The sequence below is a fragment of the Stegostoma tigrinum genome, chromosome 2, assembly GCF_030684315.1.
Source record: "Stegostoma tigrinum isolate sSteTig4 chromosome 2, sSteTig4.hap1, whole genome shotgun sequence".
Classification (NCBI taxonomy): domain Eukaryota; kingdom Metazoa; phylum Chordata; class Chondrichthyes; order Orectolobiformes; family Stegostomatidae; genus Stegostoma; species Stegostoma tigrinum.
This window is the reverse complement of record NC_081355.1, coordinates 162,530,719-162,555,993: the sequence shown is the minus strand read 5'-3', so window position 1 is coordinate 162,555,993 and position 25,275 is coordinate 162,530,719. Positions and strand designations below refer to the sequence as shown.

At 50.0% G+C, this 25,275-nt stretch overlaps 1 protein-coding gene across 19 annotated transcripts in view; it reads right to left on the bottom strand.

Annotated features, from left to right (window-relative positions):
- LOC125463118 (plectin-like) overlaps nucleotides 1-25,275 on the bottom strand; it is a 392,251-nt gene that overhangs the window by 13,192 nt on the left and 353,784 nt on the right. For all 19 annotated transcript variants that reach the window (XM_059640946.1, XM_059640955.1, XM_059640962.1 and 16 more), the window contains 2 exons: nucleotides 23,426-23,524; nucleotides 16,199-19,579 (listed from right to left, as the gene is read on the bottom strand). In XM_059640946.1, the coding sequence (XP_059496929.1) occupies nucleotides 16,199-19,579; nucleotides 23,426-23,524 (3,480 nt within the window). The remainder of the gene's footprint in view (nucleotides 1-16,198; nucleotides 19,580-23,425; nucleotides 23,525-25,275) is intronic.

The following is a 25,275-nucleotide window of genomic DNA, read 5'->3' as shown; positions in this document are numbered from 1 at the left end:
ATGAAGATTATCAATGAAGAAGCATTTAGGGACCAAGGGTGGGATCACGAGGAAGGAAACAAAGGTGCAGAGTTATTGTTACTGTGTATCTGGCTTTGAATTCCACCATGGCAGAGGGCAAAATTTGAAAAGAAATCTGGAATTAAATATCAAACAATGGTGTTGGTTCTGACAAAAACCCATCTGGTTCATTAATGTCCTTTAGGGAAGGAAACTGCCATCCTTACCTGGTCTGGCCTACATGTGACTCCAGACCCACAGCAATGTGGTTGACTCACAGATGCCCTGTAAAATGGCTGAGCAAGCCACTCAGTTGCACCAATCACTACAAAGTCCCAACAAACGAATGAAACCGGACAGATCACTTCGTATCGACCTGGGCACTGGGAAAGACAATGGCAGAAACAGCCCTGTCGACCCTGCAGAGTCCCCCTCACTAACATCTGGGGGTTGGTGCCAACATCAGGAGAGCTGTCTCACAGACTAGTCAAGCAACAGTCTGACACAGTCATACTCACAGAATCGTACCTTACAGACAGTGTCCCAGACACCATCATCGCCGCCCCAGAATATGTCCTGTCCCAACGGCAGGACAGACCCAGCAGAGGGGGAGACGCAGTGGGATACAGTCAGGAGGGTGTTGCTCTGGGAGTCCCCACCATTGACTCTGGACCCCATGAAGCCTCATGTCTTCACGTTAAATATGGGCACTGCTGATTATCACATACCACCCTCCCTCAGCTGATGGTTCAGTATTCCTCAATGTTGAACAACACTTAGAGGAAGTGCTGTGGATGGCAAGGGCACAAAATTAGAATTAGCTTTATTGTCACAAGTACTCACATGAGTGCAGTGAAAAATTTACAAGTCGCCACTTACAGCGCTATGTTAGGTACAAGGGAACCGAGGTACAGAATCTGGAGCACAAATTCTTAGGAAAAAAATAAAGAATAAAGAAAAGTCCAGTGTTACAGACCTTCAAAAGTACAAAATCATTGTAATAAATTAGAAAAATAAAGAAATTTAAAGTTCAGAATAACAGTCCTCTCATGATAGTATAATTTTAAAAAAAGACAGTTTTAAAAGAGAATTTAAGACAAGTTCTATTTCCTGGCTCTGGGCTTGAGGATCTGCCCCATCCCTCCAATTGGAATCTCACAGAAGACTCCTACAGTGCCAAAGGAAAAGCCACATGGAGTCACAGACTGACTGAAGACGTCACGGGAAAACTCAGACTGACTCCAATGTAAACAGCTGCCAATATCGCTGATGGAGGTCCACCACCAAGAGGGGCTCGGCAGCAGAACTACTGATCGAGCTGGTCGGGTCCGAAAGGACATCGCTGCTGGACTGGGTCTGTGGCAGGCGGTGAGGGAACCAACAAGGAAAAACATACTTGACCTCATCCTCAACAAGCGGGCAGCTGCAGATCCATCCGCCTATAACAGTATTGGTCAGAGTGACCATCGCACAGTCCTTGTGGAGATGAAGTCCTGCTTTCACACTGAGAATAACCTCCATCGTGTTGTGTAACACTATCCCCGTGTTCAATGGGACAGACTTCACACAGATCTAGCAACTCAAGACTGGGCATCCATGAGGCGCTGTGGGTCATCAACAGCAGCAGAGTTGTACTCCAGCATAATCTGTAAACTCGTGGCCCGGCATATCCCCCACTCAACCATTACCATCAAACCAGGGGAGCAATCCTGGTTCAATGGAGAGTGCAGGAGTGTTTGCCAGGAGCAGTACCAGGCATACCTGAAGATGAGGTGTCTGTCAGATATAGGAATAGAAATTGACCATTCAGCCCATCATGGCTGCCCCACTACTCAATGGGTCATGGCTGATCAGATCATCAACTCCACTTTCTTACTTTGCCCAATTACTCTCGACTCCCTTACACTGAACTATACAGCACAGGAACAGGCCCTTTGGCCCACGATGTTGTGGGAACATGACACCAAATTAAACTAATCCCTTCTTCTTGCCCTTGGTTATTATCCCTCTATTCCTTGTACATTTGTGTGCTTATCTAAAAGTCCCTTAAACATCCCTTCCGTATCTGCCTTCACCACCAGCCCTGGCAGTGCATTCCCGACTCCGAGCACTGTCTGTGTAAAGAACTTGCCCCTCACATCTCCTTTGAATTTTCCCACTCTAACCTTAAATGCATGCCGCCTTGTATTAGACATTTCAACTCTGGGAAGGAGATTCTGACTGTCAACCCCATCTAAACGTCTCATAATTTTGTCAATTCTCCTCTCAATTTCCACTGCTCCAGAGAAAACAGCCTGAGTTTTTCTAGCCTCTCCTTACAGTTCATACCCTCTAATCCAGGCAGCATCCTGGTAAACCTCTTCTGCATCCTCTCCAAAGCCTCCACATCCCTCCTGTAATGTGGCGACCACAATTGAACATAATACTCTAAGTGTGGCCGAACCAAAGTCTTATAAAGCTGCAACATGATATTCTGACTCTTGTACTCAATTCCCTGACCAATAAAGGCAAGCATGCCATACACTTTCTTTACCAACCTATCTACTTGTGTGGACTGTTTCAGGGAGCGATGGATTTGAACCCCAAGATCCCTCTGTACATCAATGCTGCTCAGACTCCTGCCATTAACTGTCTACTTCTCCTTAACATTTGATCCTCAAAGTTCAGCACCTCACACTGACCCGGATTAAACTGCATCTGCCATTTCTCCGCCCATATCTGCAACTGATCTATATCCCATTGCATCCTTTGACAACCTTCTACACTTTCCACAACTCCACCAATCTTTGTATTGTCTGCAAACTTACTGACCCACCCATCTACATTTTCCTCCAAGTCATTTATATCCATCACAAACAGCAGAGACCCTGCGGAACGCAACTAATCATGGACCTCCAGCTTGAAAAACACCCATCCTCCACGACCCTTAACCTTCTACGGGTAAGCCAATTCTGAATCCATGCGGCCAAGTCACCGTGGATCCCACACATCTTAATCTTCTGGATTAGCCTACCACAAGGGGCTTTGTCAAAAGCCTTATTAAAATCACTTTGTCAAAAGCCTTACTGATTAAAAATGTCTATCTCAGTTTTGAATACATTTCATAGAACATAGAACATAGAACAGTACAGCACAGAACAGGCCCTTCAGCCCACAACGTTGTGCCGACCATTGATCCTCATGTATGCACCCTCAAATTTCTGTGACCATATGCATGTCCAGCAGTCTCTTAAACGTCCCCAATGACCTTGCTTCCACAACTGCTGCTGGCAACGCATTCCATGCTCTCACAACTCTCTGTGCAAAGAACCCGCCTCTGACATCCCCTCTATACTTTCCACCAACCAGCTTAAAACTATGACCCCTTGTGCTAGCCATTTCTGCCCTGGGAAATAGTCTCTGGCTATCAACTCTATCTATGCCTCTCATTATCTTGTATACCTCAATTAGGTCCCCTCTCCTCCTCCTTTTCTCCAATGAAAAGAGACCAAGCTCAGTCAACCTCTCTTCATAAGATAAGCCCTCCAGTCCAGGCAGCATCCTGGTAAACCTCCTCTGAACCCTCTCCAAAGCATCCACATCTTTCCTATAATATGGCGATCAGAACTGGACGCAGTATTCCAAGTGCGGTCTAACCAAAGCTTTATAGAGCTGCAACAAGATCTCACGACTCTTAAACTCAATCCCCCTGCTAGTGAAAGCCAAAACACCATCTGCTTTCTTAACAACCCTGTCCACTTGGGTGGCCATTTTAAGGGATCTATGTATCTGCACACAAAGATCCCTCTGTTCCTCCACACTGCCAAGAATCCTATCCTTAATCCTGTACTCAGCTTTCAAATTCGACCTTCCAAAATGCATCACCTCGCATTTATCCAGGTTGAACTCCATCTGCCACCTCTCAGCCCATCTCTGCATCCTGTCAATGTCCCGCTGCAGCCTACAACAGCCCTCTATACTGTCAACGACACCTCCGACCTTTGTGTCGTCTGCAAACTTGCTGACCCATCCTTCAATCCCCTCATCCAAGTCATTAATAAAAATTACAAACAGTAGAGGCCCAAGGACAGAGCCCTGTGGAACCCCACTCACCACTGACTTCCAGGCAGAATATTTTCCTTCTACTACCACTCGCTGTCTTCTGTTGGCCAGCCAATTCTGTATCCAAGCAGCTAAGTTCCCCTGTATCCCATTCCTCCTGACCTTCTGAATGAGCCTACCATGGGGAACCTTATCAAATGCCTTACTGAAGTCCATATACACCACATCCACAGCTCGACCCTCATCAACTTTTCAAGTCACATCCTCAAAAAACCCGATAAGGTTTGTGAGGCATGACCTACCCCTCACAAAGCCGTGTTGACTGTATTTGATAAAGCCATGCTCCTCCAGATGGTCATAAATCCTATCCCTCACAATCCTTTCTAACACCTTGCATACGACAGATGTGAGACTTACTGGTCTGTAATTGCCGGGGATTTCCCTATTTCCTTTCTTGAAGAGAGGAATTACATTTGCCTCTCTCCAGTCCTCAGGTACGACTCCAGTGGAGAGAGAGGATGCAAAGATCTTCACAAGTGGCAAAGCAATTTCATTTCTCGCTTCCCAAAGCAGCCGAGGACAAATCTGGTCCGGGCCTGGCGACTTGTCAATCTTAATGTTTGACAAAATTTTCAGCACATCAGCTTCGTCTATCTCTATCCATTCCAGCATGCACACCTGCTCTTCAAAGGTTTCATTCACTACAAAGTTCATTTCTTTCGTAAAGACAGAAGCAAAAAACTCATTTAGGGCTTCCCCTACCTCCTCAGGCTCCACACACAAGTTCCCTATGCTATCCCTGATCGGCCCTACTCTTTCTTTGACCATTCTCTTATTCCTCACATAAGTGTAAAATGCCTTTGTGCTTTCCCGGATTCCTTCTGCCAAGCCTTTCTCGTGCCCCCTCCTGGCTCTCCTCAGACCTTTTTTGAGCTCCTTCCTTGCCTGCGAGTAATCCTCTCTAGCTGAACTTGACCCTAGCTTCCTCCACCTTATGTAAGCTACCTTCTTCCTTTTCACAAGAAGCTCCACCGCTCTCGTCATCCAAGGTTCCTTTATCTTACCCCTTCTTGCCTGTCTCAGAGGGACATATTTACTCATCACTCCCAACAACTGTTCCTTAAACAGTCTCCACATGTCTATAGTTCCCTTACCATGGAACAATTGCGCCCAGTCCATGCTTCCTAACTTGTGTCTAATCGCGTCATAGTTTCCTCTTCCCCAATTAAATATCCTCCCATTTTGCCTAATCCTCTCCTTCTCCATAGCTATGTAGAATGTGAGGCAGTTATGGTCACTATCACCAAAATGCTCTCCCACCACAAGATCTGATACCTGCCCCGGCTCGTTTCCGAGCACCAAGTCTAGAATGGCCTCTCCCCTCGTCGGCCTGTCAACGTACTGCGTTAGGAAACCCTCCTGAACACACCTTACAAAAACAGCTCCATTCAAATCTTCTGCTCGAAGCAGGTTCCAATCAATATTAGGAAAGTTAAGGTCACCCATTACAACAACCCTACTGCGTGCACACTTTTCCAAAATCTGTCGACCTATGCTTTCTTCAATCTCCCTGCTGCTATTGGGGGGCCTGTAGTAAACCCCTAACGAGGTGACTGCTCCCTTGCTGTTCCTAATTTCCACCCATACTGACTCAGTAGGCAGATCTTCCTCGACAATGGAAGCTTCTGTAGCTGTGATACCCTCTCTGATTAGTAGTGCTACATCCCCTCCTCATTTTCCCCCCTCCCTATTCTTTTTAAATGTTCTAAACCCTGGAACATCCAGCAACCATTCCTGCCCATGAGAAACCCATGTCTCTGTTATGGCCACAACATCATAGCACCAGGTACTGATCCATGCTCTAAGTTCATCACTTTTATTCCTGATACTCCTTGCATTAAAGCAAACACACTTTAACCGATCCCTTGGTTCCTTCCCACTAGCTGGTCTACCTCTTGCTACTGCCTCACCTGCATCAACTCTCACCTCCGGTAAACAGCTCAGGTTTCCACCCCCCTGCCATACTAGTTTAAACCTTCTCGAACTACTCGAGCAAACCTTCCACCCAGGACATTGGTCCCCTTCCAGTTCAGATGCAACCCGTCCTTCTTGTACAGGTCCCACCTTCCCCAGAAGGCATCCCAATTATCTACATATCTGAAGCCCTCCCTCCTACACCAGCTGCGTAGCCACGTGATGACATGGCCTCAGCAGCCCCCTGTACTTCAGAATTCCACAGATTCACTCCCCTCTGAGAGAAGAAATTTCACCCCATTTCTGTCAGAAATGGGCCACCCGGTATTCTGAGATGTTGCCCCTCTGGTCCTGGAGTCTCCCACAAGGGGAAACGACTTCTCCACATCAACCCTGACAATTCATAACAACATGAGAACACAAGAGCTGGGAGCAGGAGTAGGCCATCCAGCCCCTCGAGCCTGCCCCACCATTTAATAAGATCATGGCTGCTCTTTTTGAGACTCAGCTCCACTTACCCGCCCACTCACCATAATCCTTAATTCCTTTACTTTCAAAAATTTATCTAGCCTTACCTTCAACACACTCAGCGAGGTAGCTTCAACTGCTGCACTGAGCAGGGAATTCCACAGATTCACAACCCTTTGGGTGAAGAAGTTCCTCTTGACCTCAGTCCTACATCTGCTTCCCTTTATTTTGAGGCTATACCCCCTAGTCCTGGTTTCACTTGCTACCGGAAACAACCTCCCTGTCTCCACTTTATCTATTCCCTTCATAATCTTATGTGTTTCTATAAGATCTCCCCTCGTTGTTCTGAATTCCAATGTGTATAATCCCAGTCTACTCAGTCTCTCCTCATAAACAAACCCTTTCAACTCTGGAATCAACCGAGTAATTTCCTCGGCACCCCCTCCGGTGCTAGTATATCCCTTCTCAAGTAAGTATTCCTCCAAGAATTTTGTGTGTTTCAATAAAATCACCTCTCATTGTTCTGAACTCCAGTGAGTACAGGCCGAATCTACTCAACCCTCTCCTCATAAGACAGTCCCTCCATAGACTTGATCAGCTAAATGGACCTTCTCTGGACTGTCTCCAAAGCCAGGCCATTTTCTTTTACGTATTCATGGTAACTCAGCTGTGGTCTGACTGCAGCTTTGTGTAGTTTTAGCCAAATGTCTCACATTTATCTTCAATTCTCTTTGAAATAAAGGCCAACATTCCAATTGCTCTCCTTCACGGCCACCTGGAGACTAGCTTTCTGTAATTCACATAGGAAGTCTCCCCGCGCTCTCCCCACCCCGCAGCAAATCCCTCGGGTCTGCAGCTTCCCACTGTATTTCTCCATTTAAATAATGTTTAGCTCCTCTATTCTTCCTGCTAACATGCAAAGCCTCACATTTTTCCCCACATTATATTCCTTTGCCAAGGCTTTGCCCACTTATGTAGTCGTAGAGTTATAGAGGTTCAGCCCAGAAGAAGGCACTCTGGCCCATTTTGTCCATGCTGGTCAAAAACAACCACACAATTATTGTAATCCCATTTTCCAGCACTTGGGCCATTGCCTTGTTTACCTCAGTATCACAACTGCACATCTAAACACTTCCTTAATGTGACGAGGGTTTCTGACTCTCCCACACTTACAGGCAGTGAGTCCCAAATTCCCCCCACCCTCTGGATGAATAGGTTTATCCTCACATCCTCTCTAAACCTCCTGCTCCTTACATAGAACATAGAACATAGAAAAGTACAGCACAGTACAGGCCCTTCAGCCCACGATGTTGTGCCGTGGAATATTCCTAATCCAAAAATGAAATAACCTCACCTACATTCCCCTCAATTCATGGCTGTCCATGTGCATGTCCAGCAGTCGCTTAAATGTCACTAATGACTCTGCTTCCACGACTACCACTGGTAAACTATTCCATGCGCTCACAACTGTCTGGGTGAAGAACCTCCCTCTGAAGTCTCCTCTATACCTTCCTCCTAACACCTTAAAACTATGACCCCTCGTGGCAGTCAATCCTGCCCTGGGGAAAAGTCTCTGGCTATCGACTCTATCCATGCCTCTCATTACCTTGTACACCTCGATCAGGTCACCTCTCTTCCTCCTTCTCTCCAGAGAGAAAAGTCCGATCTCATTCAACCTCTCCTCGTAAGACAAGCCCTCCAATCCAGGCAGCATCCTGGTAAACCTCCTTTGCACCCTCTCCAAAGCCTCCACATCTTTCCTATAATAGGGTGACAGGAACTGGACACAATATTCCAAGTGTGGTCTCACCAGAGTTTTGTAGAGCTGCAGCATAACCTCACGGCTCTTAAACTCGATCCCCCTGTTAATGAAAGCCAAAACACCATATGCTTTCTTACAACCTTATCCATGTGGGTGGCAACTTTGAGGGAGCTATGCACTTGAACACCAAGGCTTATCCAAGGACTGTTTAAATTCCCCTAATATGGCTGAGTTAACTACATTGTCAGGCAGGACGTTCCACGCCCTTACCACTGTCTGAGTAAAGAACCTGTCTCTGACATCTGTCTTAAATCTATCACCCCTCAATTTGTAGCTATGCCCCCTTGTACAAGCTAAAGTTATCATCCTCAGAAAAAGACTCTCACTGTCCACCCTATCTAATCCTCTGATCATCTTGTATGTCTCTATTAAATCCCCTCTTATCCTCCTTCTCTCCAATGAGAACAGACCCAAGTCCCTCAGCCTTTCTTCAAAGGGCCTTCGCTCTAGACCAGGCAACATCCTGGTAAATCTCTTCTGCACTTTTTCCAATGCTTCCACATCCTTCCTGTAATGGGGTGACCAGAACTGTACGCAATATTCCAAATGATGTGGCACTAGCGTTTTGTACAGTTGCAGCATGACATCACGGCGCCGGAACTCAATCCCTCTACCAATAAAACCTAACACACCGTAAGCCTTTTTAACAGCACTATCAACCTGGGTGGCAACTTTCAGGGATCTATGTATATGGACACCAAGATCCCTCTGCACATCCACACTACCAAGAATCTTTCCATTGACCCAGTATTCTGCTTTCCTATTATTCCTCCCAAAGTGAATCACCTCACATTTATCCGTATTAAACTCCATTTGCCACCTTTCAGCCCAATTATGCAGTTTATCCAAGTCTCCCTGCAACCTGCAACATTCTTCCACACTGTCCAGCACTCCACCGACTTTAGTGTCATCTGCAAACTTACTAACCCATCTACCTATGCCTGCGTCCAAGTCATTTAAAAAAATGACAAACAGCAGTGGCCCCAAAACAGATCCTTGAGGCACACCACTAGTAACCGGACTCTAGGCTGAATATTTTCCATCAGCCACCACTCGTTGCCTTCTACAGAAAACGAGTTTCTAATCCAAACTGCTAAATCTCCCTCAATCCCGTGCCTCTGTATTTTCTCCAATAGCCTACCATGTGGAACCTTATCAAAGGCTACCTTAGATCACAGCCCCCAGTCATTGACCCCTCTGTCAAGAGGAAATGTTCCTTCCTGTCTTCCCTGTCTGTGACCCTTATAATTTTATCCATCTCAATCACATCCCCTCTCAGTCTCCTCCGCTAAGGAAACCAACCCCAGTCTGTCCAGTCTCTCTTCATCACTGAAACTCTCCAGCCCAGGAAACACCCTGGTAAATCTCCCTCTACACCCCCTCCAGTGCTATCACACCCCTCTGATAGTGTGGGTTCCAGAACTGCACACAATACTCCAGCTGTGGCCTAACTGATGTTTGTACAGTTCCAGGATAACATCACTGCTCCTTAAACTTATCCCTCAGCTAATAAAAGCAAGTATACCATATCCTTCTTCACTTTATCCACCTGCCCTGAGACCTTAAGGGACTGTTGTACATGCACACCAGGGTCCCTCTGATCCTCGGGGCTTCCCAGGGTCCTGCTGTTCATCATGTGTTCCCTTGCCTTGTTTGTCCTGCCCAGAATTCACCGGATTTGATGGTTCTATCCTTTCCCTTTATTGGAACATGTTGGCCCTGCACTCTGCCTATTTTCTTTGCGTACATGTCCTACTGCTCTATTCCTAAACATATCCCTCTACAGGCTGTCTCTGTCATCCTCACCACTTGCCTCCCCATTTATTTTTGTGTTATCTGCAAACTTGGTGATACTACCCTAACTTTTCTCATCCAAATCATTCACAGACATTGTAAGTAAGTGTGGCCCCAGCACTAACTGTATCTGAGCTCTGCAAACCTGCCACTTCCAGCTGTGAATGGTGGTGGGCAAATAAACATCTCATTGGATGAGGAGGCTCCACAAATATCCCCATCCTCAATGATGGAAGAGCCCAGCACATCAGGGCAAAAGGTAAGCTGAAGCATTCGCAGCTATCTTCAGCCAGAAATGCCAAGTGGATGATCCATCTCTCCCTCCTCCAATGGTCCCCAGCATCACAGATACCAGTCTTCAGCCAATTCGATTCATTCCACATGATATCACGAAACAGTTGGAGACACTAGACACTGCAAAAGCTACAGGCCCAGACAATATTCCAGCAATAATACTGAAGAACTGTGCTCCAGAACATGCCACTCCCCGAGCCAAGCTGTTCCAGTACAGTTACAACACTGGCATCTACAGCTGAATCCCAGAGGTGAGGTGAGAGTGACAGCCCTTGATATCAAGGTTGCATTCGACCGAGTGTGGCATCAAGAAGCCTGAGTAAAACTCAAATTAATGGGTATCAGGGACAAATTCTCCGGTGGTTGGAGTTAGACCTGACACATAGGAAGATGGTGGTGGTTGTGGGAGGTCAATCATCTCAGCTCCAGGACATCTCTGCAGGAGTTCCTCAGGGTAGTGTCCTCGGCCCAATCATCTTCAGCTGCTTCATCAATGACCTTCCGTCCATCATAAGGTCAGAAATGGGGAAGTTCGCTGATGATTACACAATGTTCAGCACCATTCGTGACTCCTCAGATTCTGAAGCTGTCTGTGTTCAAATGCAGCAAGATCTGGACAATACCCAGGCTTGGGCTGACAAGTGGAAGGTGACATTTGTGCCACACAAATACCAGGCTATGACCATCACCAATAAGAGACAATCTGATCACTGCCCCTTGACATTCAATGGTGTTACCACCACTGAATCCCCCACCATCAACACCCTGAGGTTATCATTGACAGAAGCTCAACTGGACTCACCACATTAACACAGCAGCTACAAGAGCAGGCCAGAAGCTGGGAATACTGCAGCGAGTAACTCACCTCCTGACTCCCCAAAGCTTGCCCACCATCTACAAAGAAGGAGAAAGTGTGAGGGAGATGCAAGGAGTGAGTGAATTGGGGGAGGGGGTTGATATGACGAGTGAAGGATGACACCTCAGAAATGATCCCTGAGGCGTGACGCATGGAGGGAGAGCACATATAAGACTGCGCATTACCACAGCCACAGACAGAAGTGGTTAGTTTTTATAAACCAACAAACATTCACTATCCCAGCATCGATTGGTCTGCACAGAGAGAATCGAGGCCTGACTGAAGATCAGGGGCAACATCAAACTGAAAGAGGCAAATGTGAAAGACACAAGCCACCACCACTCCCCAGACAAATCAAACAAATCAGCATAATAGACTCCAGTCAAAGTACACTCTACTGTAAACTCACAGTCAGTGTGGCCTGGGAAGTGCTGGTCAGTGACAGTCATTCTGCTCTTGGGGTGATAGTCAGTGAAGATCAGGCTGCTCTTGGGCTGATGGTCAGTGATAGTGTACTCTGGAAGTGCCAGTCGGTCAATGTGGTCTGGGTGTGATGGTCAGTCCAGGGCAATGGTCAATGTGGCCTGGGGATGATGGTCAGTATGGTCTGGGTGTGACAGTCAGTCTGGGACAATGGTCAATGTAGGTCTGGGTGTGATGGTCAATGTGGTCTTGGTGTGGTGGTCAGACCAGGGCAATGGTCAATGTGGCCTGGGGATGATGGTCAGTATGGTCTGGGGGCAATGGTCGGTGTGGTCTGGGTGTGACAGTCAGTCTGGGACAATGGTCAATGTAGGTCTGGGTGTGATGGTCAATGTGGTCTTGGTGTGGTGGTCAGACGAGGGCAATGGTCAATGTAGTCTGGGAGTGATGGTCAATATGGGGGCAATAGTCAATGTGGTCTGGGTGTGATGGTCAGTATTAGAGTGATGGCTCAATGTGGTCTGGGGACAATGGTCATTGTGCTCTGGGAGAGACAATCTGGGAACAATGGTCAATGTGGTCTGATGAGATAGCCATCCTGGGGCTGGTGGTCAGTGTGTTCTGGGTGTGATGGCCAGTCTGTGGGTGATGCTCAATGTGGTCTGGGTGTGATGGTCAGTATTGGGGTGATAGTCAATGTGGTTTGGGCATGATGGTCAGTCGGGGGGGGCGACGGACAGTGCCACCTGGGGGCATTGGTTAATGCAGTCTGGTGCAATGATCAGTGTGGTCTGGGGGCAATGGTCAGTGGATGTGGGGGTGATGGTCAGTGTGGTCTGTGTGATAATGCGGTCTAGGGGCGATGGTCAATGCAGACTGTGGCTGTGGACAGTGCAGTCTGGGGTGATGGTCAGTGCTGTCTGGAGCCAATGCTCAGTTTGATCTTGGGACAATGATCACCGTGGTCTGGGAGGGATGGTCAGTGTCATCTGTGTGTGATGGTCAGTTTGGGGGCAATGGTCAGTGCGGTTTGGGTATAAAGGCCAGTCTGGCAGTAATGGTTAGTGTGGTCGGAGAGTGACAGTCTCAGGTCAATGGTCAGTGTGGTCTGGGGGCGATGGTCGTTGTGCTGTGGGAGAGATAGTCTGGGGACAATGGTCAATGTGGTCTGTGAGGTGGCCATCCTGGGGTGGTGGTCAGTGTGGTCTGGGTGTGATGGTCAGTCTGTGGGTGATGGTCAGTATTGGGGTGATGGTCAGTCTGGGGGCGATGGACAGTGCCTTCTGGGGGGATAGGTCAATGTAGTCTGGGTGTGATGGTCAGTGTGGTCTGGAGGAAATGGTCAGTGCAGTCTGGGGCTTTGGACAGTGCAGTCTGGGGTGGTGGTCAGTGTGGTCTGGGGGCAATGGTCAGTTTGGGCGCAATGGTCAAAGGGTGATCATCAGTTTGTGGGCAATGGTCAGTTCAGTCTGGCAGTGATAGCCTCCGGGTGATGGTCAGTGTTCTCTGTGGGCAATGTTCAGTGTGGTCAGGGTGTGACAGTCAGTCTACAGGCAATGGTCAGTGTGGTCTGGAATTTCGGTCAGTCTCGAGTGATGGTCAGTGTGCTCTTGGGCAGTGGTTAGTGTGACCTGGGCGTGGTGGTCAGTGTGATCTGGGGGTGATGGTCAATCTGGTGTCAATAGTCAGTGTGGCCTGGTTGTGATGGTCAGTCTTGGGGCAATTGTTGGTGTGGTCCTGGTGTGATTGTCTTTGTGGTCTGAGGGTACTGGTCAATAGGGATGATGGTCTTTTGGGGGGGGGGGTGATGGTCAGTACGGTCTGGGTGTGACAGTCTGGTCTGGGGGTGATGGTCAGTGTGGCCTGGGGGTCATGGTCAGTTTGGGGATGATGGTCAGTGCAGTTTGGGGGCGATGGCCAGTTTGGCGATGATGATCAGTGTGGTTGAGTGTGATGGTCAGTTTGAGGGGGGATGGTCAATGTGGTCTGGATATTATGGTCAGTTTGGGGGGTGATTGTCAATGTGGTGTGGGTGTGATGATCAGTTTGGGTATGACGGCCAGTGAAGTCTTGGATGATGGTCAGTTTGGGTGTTGGTCAGTGTGATCTGGGGTTACGGTCAGTTTGAGTGATGGTCAGTTTAGGAAGTGATGGTCAGTGAGGTGTGGGCGTGACGGTCAGTTTGGGGGTTGATGTTCAGTGTGGTCTGAGGTTGATGTTCAGTTTGAGAGGTGATGGTCAGTGTAGTGTGGGTGTGACGGTCAGTTTGTGGTGTGATGGTCAGTTTAGTGTGGGTGAGATGGTAAGTTTGTGGGATGATGGTCTGTGTGGTCTGGGTGTGATGGTCAGTTTGGGGATGATGGCCTGTGTGGTGTGGGTGTGATGGTCAGTTTGTCGAATGATGGTCAGTTTGTGGAATGGTGGTCTCTGTGGTCTGGGTGTGATGGTCAGTTTGGGGGGGTGATGGTCAGTTTGGGGGGTAATGGTCAGTTTGGTCTGTGTGTGATGGTCAATTTGGGGGGTGATGGTCAGTGTGGTGTGGGTGTAATAGTCAGTTTGTGGGGTGATGGTCAGTGTAGTGTGGGTGTGATGGTTAGAGTGGTCTGGGGTGACTGTTTAGGTGATGGTCAGTGTGGTCTGGGGTGACTGGCTGATGGTCAGTGTGGTCTGGGGCGACTGTTTGGGTGATGGTCAGTGTGGTCTGGGGTGACAGTCAGTTTGGGTGATGGTCAGTGTGGTCTAGGGTGACTGGCTGATGGTCAGTGTGGTCTGGGGCGACTGTTTGGGTGATGGTCAGTGTGGTCTGGGGTGACAGGCTGTTTGGGTGATGGTCAGTGTGGTCTGGGGTGACAGTTTGGGTGATGGTCAGTGGGGTCTGGGGTGATTGTTTGGGTGATGGTCTGTGTGGCCTGGGTGTAATGGTCGGTTTGTGGGGTGATGGTCAGTGTGGTCTGGGGTGACTGTTTGGGTGACGGTCAGCATGGTCTGGGGTGACTGGGTGATGGTCAGTGTGGTCTGGGGTGACTGTTTGGGTGATGGTCAGTGTGGCCTGGGTGTAATGGTCAGTTTGTCAGGTGATGATCAGTGTGGTCTGGGTTGACTGTTTGGGTGATGGTCTGGGGTGACTGGGTGATGGTCAGTGTGGTCTGGGGTGACAGGCTGTTTGGGAGATGGTCAGTGTGGTCTGGGGTGACTGTTTGGGTGATGGTCAGTGTGGCCTGGGTGTAATGGTCGGTTTGTGGGGTGATGGTCAGTGTGGTCTGGGGTGACTGTTTGGGTGATGGTCAGTGTGGCCTGGGTGTAATGGTCAGTTTGTCAGGTGATGGTCAGTGTGGTCTGGGTTGACTGTTTGGGTGATGGTCTGGGGTGACTGGGTGATGGTCAGTGTGGTCTGGGGTGACAGGCTGTTTGGGAGATGGTCAGTGTGGTCTGGGGTGACTGTTTGGGTGATGGTCAGTGTGGCCTGGGTGTAATGGTCGGTTTGTGGGGTGATGGTCAGTGTGGTCTGGGGTGACTGGGTGAGGGTCAGTGTGGTCTGGGGTGACTGGGTGATGGTCAGTGTGGTCTGGGGTGACTGTTTGGGTGATTGTCAGTGTGGCCTGGGTGTAATGGTCGGTTTGTGGGGTGATGGTCAGTGTGGTCTGGGGTGACTCTTTGGGTGATGGTCAGTGTGGTCTGGGGTGACTGGGTGATGGTCAGTGTGGTCTGGGATGACAGGCTGTTTGGGTGACGGTCAGTGTGGTCTGGGGTGACTGTTTGGGTGATGGTCAGCGTGGTCTGGGGTGACTGGGTGATGGTCAGTGAGGTCTGGGGTGACTAGGTGATGGTCAGTGTGGTCTGGGGTGACAGGCTGTTTGGGTTACCGTCTGCGTGGTCTGGGGTGACTGTTTGTGTGATGGTCAGCGTGGTCTGGGGTGACTGTTTGGGTGATAGTCAGTGTGGCCTGGGTGTAATGGTCGGTTTGTGGAGTGATGGTCAGTGTGGTCTGGGGTGACTAGGTGAGGTCAGTGTGGTCTGGGGTGACTGTTTGGGTGATGGTCAGTGTGGTCTGGGGTGACTGTTTGGGTGATGGTCAGTGTGGCCTGGGTGTAATGGTCGGTTTGTGGGGTGATGGTCAGTGTGGTCTGGGGTGACTAGGTGAGGTCAGTGTGGTCTGGGGTGACTGTTTGGGTGATGGTCAGTGTGGTCTGGGGTGACTGTTTGGGTGATGGTCAGTGTGGCCTGGGTGTAATGGTCGGTTTGTGGGGTGATGGTCAGTGTGGTCTGGGGTGACTGGGTGTTGGTCAGTGTGGTCTGGGGTGACTGGGTGATGGTCAGTGTGGTCTGGGGTGACAGACTGTTTGGGTGATGGTCAGTGTGGTCTGGGGTGACAGGCTGTTTGGGTGATGCTTAATGTGGTCTGGGGTGACTGTTTGGGTGATGGTCAGCATGGTCTGGGGTGACTGGGTGATGGTCAGCGTGGTCTGGGGTGACAGGCTGTTTGGGTGATGGTCAGTGTGGTCTGGGGTGACAGGCAGTAACATTACCTCCTTTGCTTTCTGTTGGAGTAGATCTGCCTCTTGTTTCAGTTTCTCTTTTTCACTCTCCAACACTGCGATGGCGTCCTGTAGCTCACTGGCTTCTTTCTTACTCTGGACCCACTGCAGTTCGAGTCTCTCCACTGTGCTGGCCTTCTCTCTCGTTGCCTGTTCTATATCAGAAAGCTTCAAACTGATCTCTTTTGCTTCGGCTTTGAATTTCTTAGCTTCCTGCTCTGCTTTGGCCTGAGCCTCAGACAGCTCTGAGACTAAAGTCTTCAGGTGCTGAGCTTCCTCACTGATCTCAATCTGCCGTTGACGTTCCGTCAGTAGACGCTTTTGGAATTCTTCAGCCTCTGCTTCCAGCCTCTGCTGCATCTGCAGTTTGTCTGCTGACAGTTTCTTTGCCTGTTCCTCAGCTTGGTCTCTCTGTTTTTGCAGCATTTCTGCCTCTGCTTTCAGTTGATTTGCTTCCTGAATGGCCTGCATCTTTTCCTTTAACATCTTATCAGCCAGTGTCCTCTGCTGTGCCAAATCTTCCTCTGCCAGCTTCCTCTGACGGGCTGATTCTTGTGCCTCAACACTTAGCCTGGCTGCCTCCTCAGCTAGCTTCTTCATCTTCTCTGCTTCTTCAGCCAGATGCTTCTGCATGTTGTCCTTATCTTTCAAAACCAGCATCTTGTTTTCCTCTTCAATCCTTGTCTTCAGTTTGATGAGCTCTTCCATGTGGATTTTGACTTTGTAGAGTTCATCTTCAGCTTGAGTCTTTTGTTTAATGGCCTCTGTCACCTCGGATTTCAAACGTTGTAACTCCTCATCTAAGACGGATTTCTGGTGGTCTGTATCCTCCAACTGCAGTTTAACTTTTGTCAGTTCTTGTTCCACACTCGATTTCTGCCGCAGTGTTTGCTCTGCAAACTTCTTGTGTTTCTCCATGTCTGCGTCAGCCAGTTGTTTCTGTTTCAGAGCTGCCTCCTCGGCTTTTAATCTCTTGGCAGCTTCAAATTCTGCCTCCTTCCTTCTCTTTTCAGCATCTTGCTGAGCCCTGGCTTTTTCCTGAGCCTCTTTCTCTGCCTGTTCCTTCAATCTCTCAGCTTCTTCTGCCTGTTGGCGACTGAAAGCTGCCTCTTGTTCAGCTCTCAGCCGTGCCTGCTCTGCCTCTTCTGCCAGGCGCTTGGCATTCTCAGCCTGTTCCTTTAGATTGTCTACTATTGTCTTCTCCTGTTTCTTGGTCTGTAGCAGCTCCTGTTCCTTCTGCTGCACTGCTGCTAAGTGAGCTCTTTCCTCAGCATCAATACGTTTTTGAGCAGCCTCTTGTGCCAGGCTGATCTGCCTCTCTGCCTCTTTCTCTGACAGCTCCTTCTGTTTCCAGGCTTCCTCTGACTTTTTCTTCAGTCGCTCGACCTCATCCAGTGCCACCTTGCGTTGCCGAGCAGCCTCTTCCTCAGCTGCAAGGATTTCTTTGACTTTGCGTTCCGCCTCTTGCCTCTTCTTTGCTTCTTCCAAGGCCCTTGCTCGCTGTTTCTCAGCCTCCTCCTCCGCCTCTTTCTTGCTGCGTTGAGTTTCCTCAGCAATATTCTTCAACTTGTTCAGCTCAATTTCCAGATCAGACTTGCCTTCTGAAGCCTTCTCAAAGTTCAGTTTGAGGATGCGAATCTCTTCCTCAATGATTCTCCTCTGTTTCAAAGTCTCCTCCACAATGCCTTTCTGCCTGTCCAATTCAAGGTCCGAGCTCTTCCTTAGCTGAGCAATCCTTTCCTCAATATCTTGCTTGTGCTGCATTGCCTGTTCTTCCAGTAGCTTCCGTTGATAGGCCTCATCCTCGGCCATCCTTCGCAAACGTTCATTTTCAGCCTCCTTCTCCTTCAGAGCCATTTCTGCCTCTGTCTTTAAGCGGGTAGCATCATTAATGGTAGCGAGTTTCTCCTTCAGGATCCTCTCAGCCTCACTCCTCTGGTGACTAGCTTCATCTTCAGCAATCTGTCTCAGACGTTTGGCTTCCTCTGTTGCAGATCGCAGCTTCGCTGCCTCATCTGCCAGCTCTTTCATCTTCTGTGCCTCTGTCTCCAGCATTTGTTTGGTCTTTTCTGTTGTTGATCTGGTTTCCTCCTCAGTTTTCAATTTCAGCTGCATCAGGATCTCCATCTCCGCTTTCACCTTCGCCAGCTCCTCCTCCAACAGTTTCCTCTGGCGAAGAACCTCACTGAACTCGTTCTTCAGCCGGTACAGTTCTTCCTCCAGCAGCAGCCTCTGCTGCTCCCCGTTCTCAGTCTGTGCTCGCAGGCGGATTAACTCCTGCTCTGCGGACAGTTTCTGCTGTGCTGTTTCATCGGCCAGCTTCCTCTGTTTCTCCAATTCCTGCTCAGCCATTTCCTTCTGCCTTACTGCTGATTCCTCAGTTTTCACTCTCTTCCTGGCCTCACGCTCAGCTTCTTCCTTCTGCCTTTCAGCTTCCTCTTGAGCCAGTGTCTTCTTGTGAGCCACTTCTTCTGCCTGCAGTCTTAATCGAAGGGCTTCGTTGGCTTTCTGACGCCATTTCTCCAGCTCCTTCTCTGCTTCCTGCTTGGCATTCTCTGCTTCCTCCTGGTGTCTCTTCAACCGTGCAGCCTCCTCCTGTAACTGGGTCACAGTCTGATGTTCCTGTTTCAGGGATAACTCCAGCTCTGTTGTTTTTTGCTCGAATGAGATGCGTTTGCTCTGGAGTTCAGCTGCAGCACTTTTCTGAGCGACTTCCTGAGCGAGCATCAGCTGTTTCTCTTTCTCCAGCTCTGCTTGCTTCAATCTCCTCTCCACATCCGCAGCTTGGTTCTTGAAATGTTGCAGGTCCTCCAAAGCCTTTTGCTTCTCCCGGGCTGCATCTTTTTCTGCTTGAATCTTCAGCTTTAGTTCCTCCTCTGCTTGCTTCTTCTTCTGGGACTCCTCGTTAACCTGTTTGCGCAGTCTTTCAGCTTCATCCTGTGCTGTTTTCCTCTGTTTCTCCGCTTCTTCAGCTCGTGTTTTCAGTTGTTGCAGTTCCAACTCTGCAGATTCTCTCTGTTTCTGGGCAGTCTCTAATTGTAACTGGATAATTCGAATCTCCTCCTCAATCTTGGTGCGGCTAAACAGAACTTCCTCCACCATCTTTGTCTTTTTCTGGATTTCAATTTCGGAGGAGGTTTTCAGTTGGTTTAACTCTTGTTGAACATTCTGCTTCTGGTTCTCTGCATTCAATGCTACTGCTTCTCTCTTGTTCACCTCTTCCTCTATCCTCTGCTGTAGCTCCTTCGCTTCCTTCTCAGCCTCAGCTTTGGCCTTGGCATGAGCAGCAGCTAACTGCTTCTGTTTCTCTAACTGTGCCTCCACTTCTTCCAAACGTTTACGCTCTTCTGCTTTCAGCTCCTCTGCAGCTTTCTAAGTGTGAGAATGATGGACAGAAGCAACATCAACACCAACAGCGACAGCAGCGAGAAATGAGAGACAACTACTAAGGCCTGGCTGAACTGGAACAGCAGGAATGGCAACCAATCACCAGGGACTGGGCATACGGGCTCGTCTCCAATGAGCAACTGGGCCTCAGTGACCAAACTGACCCCAATTAATACTGGGCCCCCACCGGGGGACGGACTAGGCTCTGAGCACACACCGGGAGACGGAGGGTGCTCTGGGCTCCCACCGGGGGACGGTGGGGGCTCTGTGCCCCCACCGGGGGACGGAGGGGGATCTGGGCTCCCACCGGGGGACGGAGGGGGATCTGGGCTCCCACCGGGGGACGGAGGGGGCTCTGAGCACCCACCGGGAGACGGAGGGTGCTCTGGGCTCCCACCGGGGGACGGTGGGGGCTCTGTGCCCCCACCGGGGGACGGAGGGGGCTCTGGGCTCCCATCGGGGGACGGTGGGGGCTCTGGGCTCCCACCGGGGGACGGAGGGGGATCTGGGCTCCCACCGGGGGACGGAGGGGGCTCTGGGCTCCCACCGGGGGACGGAGGCGGCTCTGGGCTCCCACCGGGGGACGGAGGGGGCTCTGGGCTCCCACCGGGGGACGGAGGGGGCTCTGGGCTCCCACCGGGGGACGGAGGGGGCTCTGGGCTCCCACCGGGGGACGGAGGGGGCTCTGGGCTCCCACCGGGGGACGGTGGGGGCTCTGGGCTCCCACCGGAGGACGGAGGGGGATCTGGGCTCCCACCGGGGGACGGAGGGGGTACTGGGCTCCCACCGGGGGATGGAGGGGGCACAGGCCTCACACTGGGGAACAAAGGCGCACTGGGCTCACACTGGGGGAGGGAGGGGGCTCTGGGCTCCCATCAGGGGACGGAGGGGGCTCTGGGCTCCCACCGGGTGACGAAGGGGGCTCTGGGCTCCCACTGGGTGACGGAGGGGGCTCTGGGTTCCCACCGGGGACGGAGGGGACTCTGGGCTCCCACCGGGGGACGGAGGGGACTCTGGGCTCCCACCGGGTGACGGAGGGGGCTCTGGGCTCCCACCGGGGGATGGAGGGGGCTCTGGGCTCCCACCGGGGGACGGAGGGGGCTCTGGGCTCCCACCGGGGGACGGAGGGGGCTCTGGGCTCCCACCGGGGGACGGAGGGGGCTCTGGGCTCCCACCGGGGGAACGGAGGGGGCTGTGGGCTCCCACCGGGGGACGGAGGGGGCTCTGGGCTCCCCCCGGGGGATTGAGGGGGCTCTGGGCTCCCACCGGGGTACGGACGGGGCTCTGGGCTCCCATTGGAGGAGGGAGTGGGCACTGGGCTCACGCTGGAGGACGGAGGGGGCACTGGGCTCCCATTGGGGAATGGAGGGGGCCCTGGGCGCCCACTGGGGAGGGAGGTGGCACTGGGCGCCCACCTGGGAAGGGTTTTGTTAAAGTCTTCCAGGTACACAGTCCATGTTGGAATTGTGTTTAGAGATGGAACAAGATGAATAGATGGAGCAGATTAATGGTTACAGTATGGTATCACTCGAGACAATCGCGCACAGCCCAGTCCCACTGCCCAGAAACAGTGAGAGAACATCAGCAGTAACTATTCCAACATCTCTGTACGTTAAACCATCATTAAACAAAGTGCAACCGTGCTAGTCAACATTTACATCATGTCCCCTTCACCACCAAATTCAGAACCATCCACTGCACAGAACAGCTGGCTCTCAGCACTGGGTCATTACCAAGTTCCAGCTCATGTGGACAGAAGCACCTAAACCAGCTCGAATTCATGAGGAAGTGAGGTTCACCTTCCAGCTTTAGCGAGCACAGCAGTGAGGAGCAGAGTCTGAACCATTTCCAGATCGCAAAGCACCAAAACAGCAGAAATTCGCAGTCACCACTTATCTCTACAGGTTTAAAGTACAGGAGATGCGATCAGACAGACACCCAACACCAAGCATCCAACACCAGAGCAACACCAAGTGAGAAACTAAGGAACAACCAATGGAGATTATATCTGATGACATGAAGCGAGAAATAGAGAGTGTGTGTGAGAGAGAGAGAGAGAGAGAGAGCAAGATGGGTGGACAGACTGACTGAGCACTGTCACAACACCTGAAAGCTCAGTCTGGACTGAGCAGGAACATGCACTAATAGAGAGAACGCTTTCCACTGAGTAGTGAAAATTCAGATCTTCATTTACCTTAATAACTGCCCAAAAAACAGAATAATAAGCAGAACAGAAGGTCGCACTCGCAAGCAGGGAGAAGGTTTTGAAAGATAAACAAGAAGATAAAATGCTTAGCAAGAAAATAACCTCAGTAACATAAAAAAAGTTCAAAAACATTAAAACAATTGCGCATTCCGATACATTACTGTGTATCTTGTAAACTCTGAGGCTTTGCACACTGGGGACCCAAGGCTCATGATCTGGCAATGCAGGTTCAAAATGTATTCCACAGTAACTGGTAATATTTAAATCCAATTCATAACTTTTGAAATATGGACCTAGTCCGAAGTTGCTCATGAAACTATCACTTGTTGAAAACACCCATCTGGGTTATTAATGTCCTTCAGGGAAGGACACTGTCATTCTTACCAGGTCTGGTCTACATGTGACTCCAGACCCACAGGAATGTGGTTGACTCTTAACTGCCCCCTGAAGTGGCCAAGTGAGCCTCACAGTTCAAGGGCAATTAGGGACGGGTAATAAATTAGGGATGGCTAATAAATTAGGGACGGGTAATAAATGCTGATCCAGCAGTGACATCACATCCTGTGAGTGAATAAAGGAAGGCTTCTCCCTTCCCCCCCCATTCTCTTTCTCTCTTTGTGTGTGTGTCTCTCTCTGTCTCTCTCTCTCTGTCTCTCTCACATCTCTGAGAATGCCAGAGGTTACATCACTGATGATTCCCATCTTTTTACTGAACAAGGAGATTTATATTGACCGAATGCCAGCTGAGTGTTATAACGGTATTGAACTGGACACTGAGACAGCTAATCTCTTATGTTAAAACGGTTTTTATACAGTTTGTAATTTGTGTTCCTACTCCGAGCTCCAGTGATGTAGCAGTTATTTTGGAGATGAGGTTTGAGTGGGATGGAGTTGTTCTGATGCCTTTTACCCTTCACTCCTTCCCCCACACACTTGGCTTTTTAATTAAAACTGTATCTACATTCCAAAAATGCTCACTCCCAAAGTCAAAACAACCCCTCCCTCAACAACACACACACTGACCCTTCAGCCCCGACACCATGACCCTTCATCCCGTACACACCAACCATTCATCCTGTAAACACTGACCCTTCACCTCACACCATGACCCTTCATAGAATCCCTACAGTGTGGAAACAGACCCTTCAGCCCAACCAGACCACACTACCCCTCCAAAGAGCATCCCACCTAGACCCATTCCCCTAATTCCCCATATCTAACCCACCTAACCTAGACACCCCTGAACATTATGGGCAATTTAGCATGGCCAATCCACCCTAACCCGCACCTCCTTGGACTGTGGGAGGAAACTGGAGCACTCGGAGGAAACCCACGCAGACACGGGGAGAATATGCAAACTCCACACAGACAGTCGCCAGAGGAAACCTGGGTCCCTGATGCTGTGAGGCTGCAGTGCTAACCACTGAGCCACCGTGCAGCCCGAATTTCACCCCCTATACCCTGACCATTCAGCCCAAACATTCTGGCCCCCTTGTTCCAACCTCTGCCCAGACATCCCAACCAGCCCTACCATAGCCCTCATTCAGCACTCGTGGTCCCCAGCCCCCTGTTCACCCACATTGTGCCCCTCCATCCACTACCCTTGTGTTTGTGCTGAACCTCACCTCCTCGGTTTTGAGACGCTGCAGGTTAATGGTGATGAATTTGATGTACTGGCTGGACAGGGTCATCAGCTCAATGTAGCGAGTCCTCAGGTCCACATACTGAAAGAAACAGGAGATGATCAGTCCCAGAGCTCCATCACCGAACCTCTTCCACCACCATCATTGTTAGGGGCAAGGCCAACCCTATCCCCGGGATGGAGACCATGTGGGAGAGGGCAAGGGAGATGAAGCAACAAGGAAAGGAGGTGGAGAAGGGTGAGAGGCAGGAAGGAAAGAGGGATGTTGGAGTGGAAAAGGGATATTGGATGGGCAGAGGGAATGTTAGAGGGGCTGAGGGGCAGTGGAAGGGAAAGTGGGAGGGGGAGGAATGTTAAAAGGGTAAACACAGAAACAGAGAAGATGGGAGCAAGAGGAGCCCATTTGGCTCTTCAAGCCTGCTCTGCCACTCTTCATGACATGGTTGATCATCCAACTCAATAGCCTAATCCTACTTTCTCCCCATAACCTTTGATCCCATTCGCCCCTAAGTGCTATATCTCGTCGCCTTTTGAATACATTCAATATTTTCATATCAACTACTTCCTGTGGTAATGAATTCCACAGGCTCACCACTCTTTGGGTGAAGAAATGTCTCCTCATATCCATCCTAAATGGTCTACCCTAAATCCTCAGACTGTGACCCCTGGTTCTGGGAATACCACCATCGGAAACATCCTCCCTGCTACTGCCCTGCCCAGACCTGTTAGAATTTTATAAGTCTCTAATGAGATCCCCCCTCATTCGTCTGAACTCTAGTGAAAACAATCCCAACCTAGTTAACCTCTCCTCATACCACAATTCCCGGAATCAGCCTGGTAAACATTCCCTGCACTCCCTTGATAGCGAGAGCATCCTTCCTCTGAAAAGGAGACTAAAACTGCACACAATACTTCAGGTGTAATCTCACCAAGGCCCTGTATAGCTGCAACAACACATCCCTGCTCCTCTACCTGAAACCTCTCGCAATGAAGGCCAACATACCATTTACCTTCTTTACCACCTGCTGCACCTGCATGTTTACCTTCAGCATCTGGTGCACAAGGACACCCAGGTCCCACTGCACACTCCCCTCTCCCAATTTACAGCCATTCAGGTAGTAATCTGCTGCCTTGTTCATGCTTCCAAAGTGAATAACCTTACATTTATCCAAATTATAATGCATCTGCCATTGATTTGCCCAAACACCCAAGCTGTCGAGATCATGCTGAAGGATTTCTGCATCTTCCTCAGTTCACCCTCCCACCCAACTTGGTATCAACTTTGAGATGTTACATTTTGTTCCCTCTTCCAAATCATTGATATATTGTGAGTAGCTGGGATCCTAGCACCGATCCCCATGGCACCCCACTAGTTATTGCCTGCCAATTTGGAAAGGACCCATTCATTCCTTCCCTGTGTTTCCTCTCTGCCAACCATCATCACCAGCACCAACACCATCATCATCATCGCCATGATAGAATCCCTACAGTGCATAAGCAGGATATTTAGCCCATTGAGTCCACACTCGCCCTCCAAAGAGCATCCTACCCACCCCTATCCTTTTACCCTATCCTTGCATTTCCCATCCTGAACACTACGGGCAATTGACCACAGCCGATCCACCTTAACCTGCACATCTTTGGGCTGTGGGAGGAAACCGGAGCACCCGGAGGAAACCCACGTAGACACGGGGAGAATGTGCAAACTCCACACAGACAGTCGCCCGAGGCTGGAATCGAACTTCGGTCTCTGGCACTGTGAGGCTGCAGTGCTAACCACTGAGCCACCGTGCTGCCCCACTTTCCTATCCATCTCGATATACTTCCCCAGTC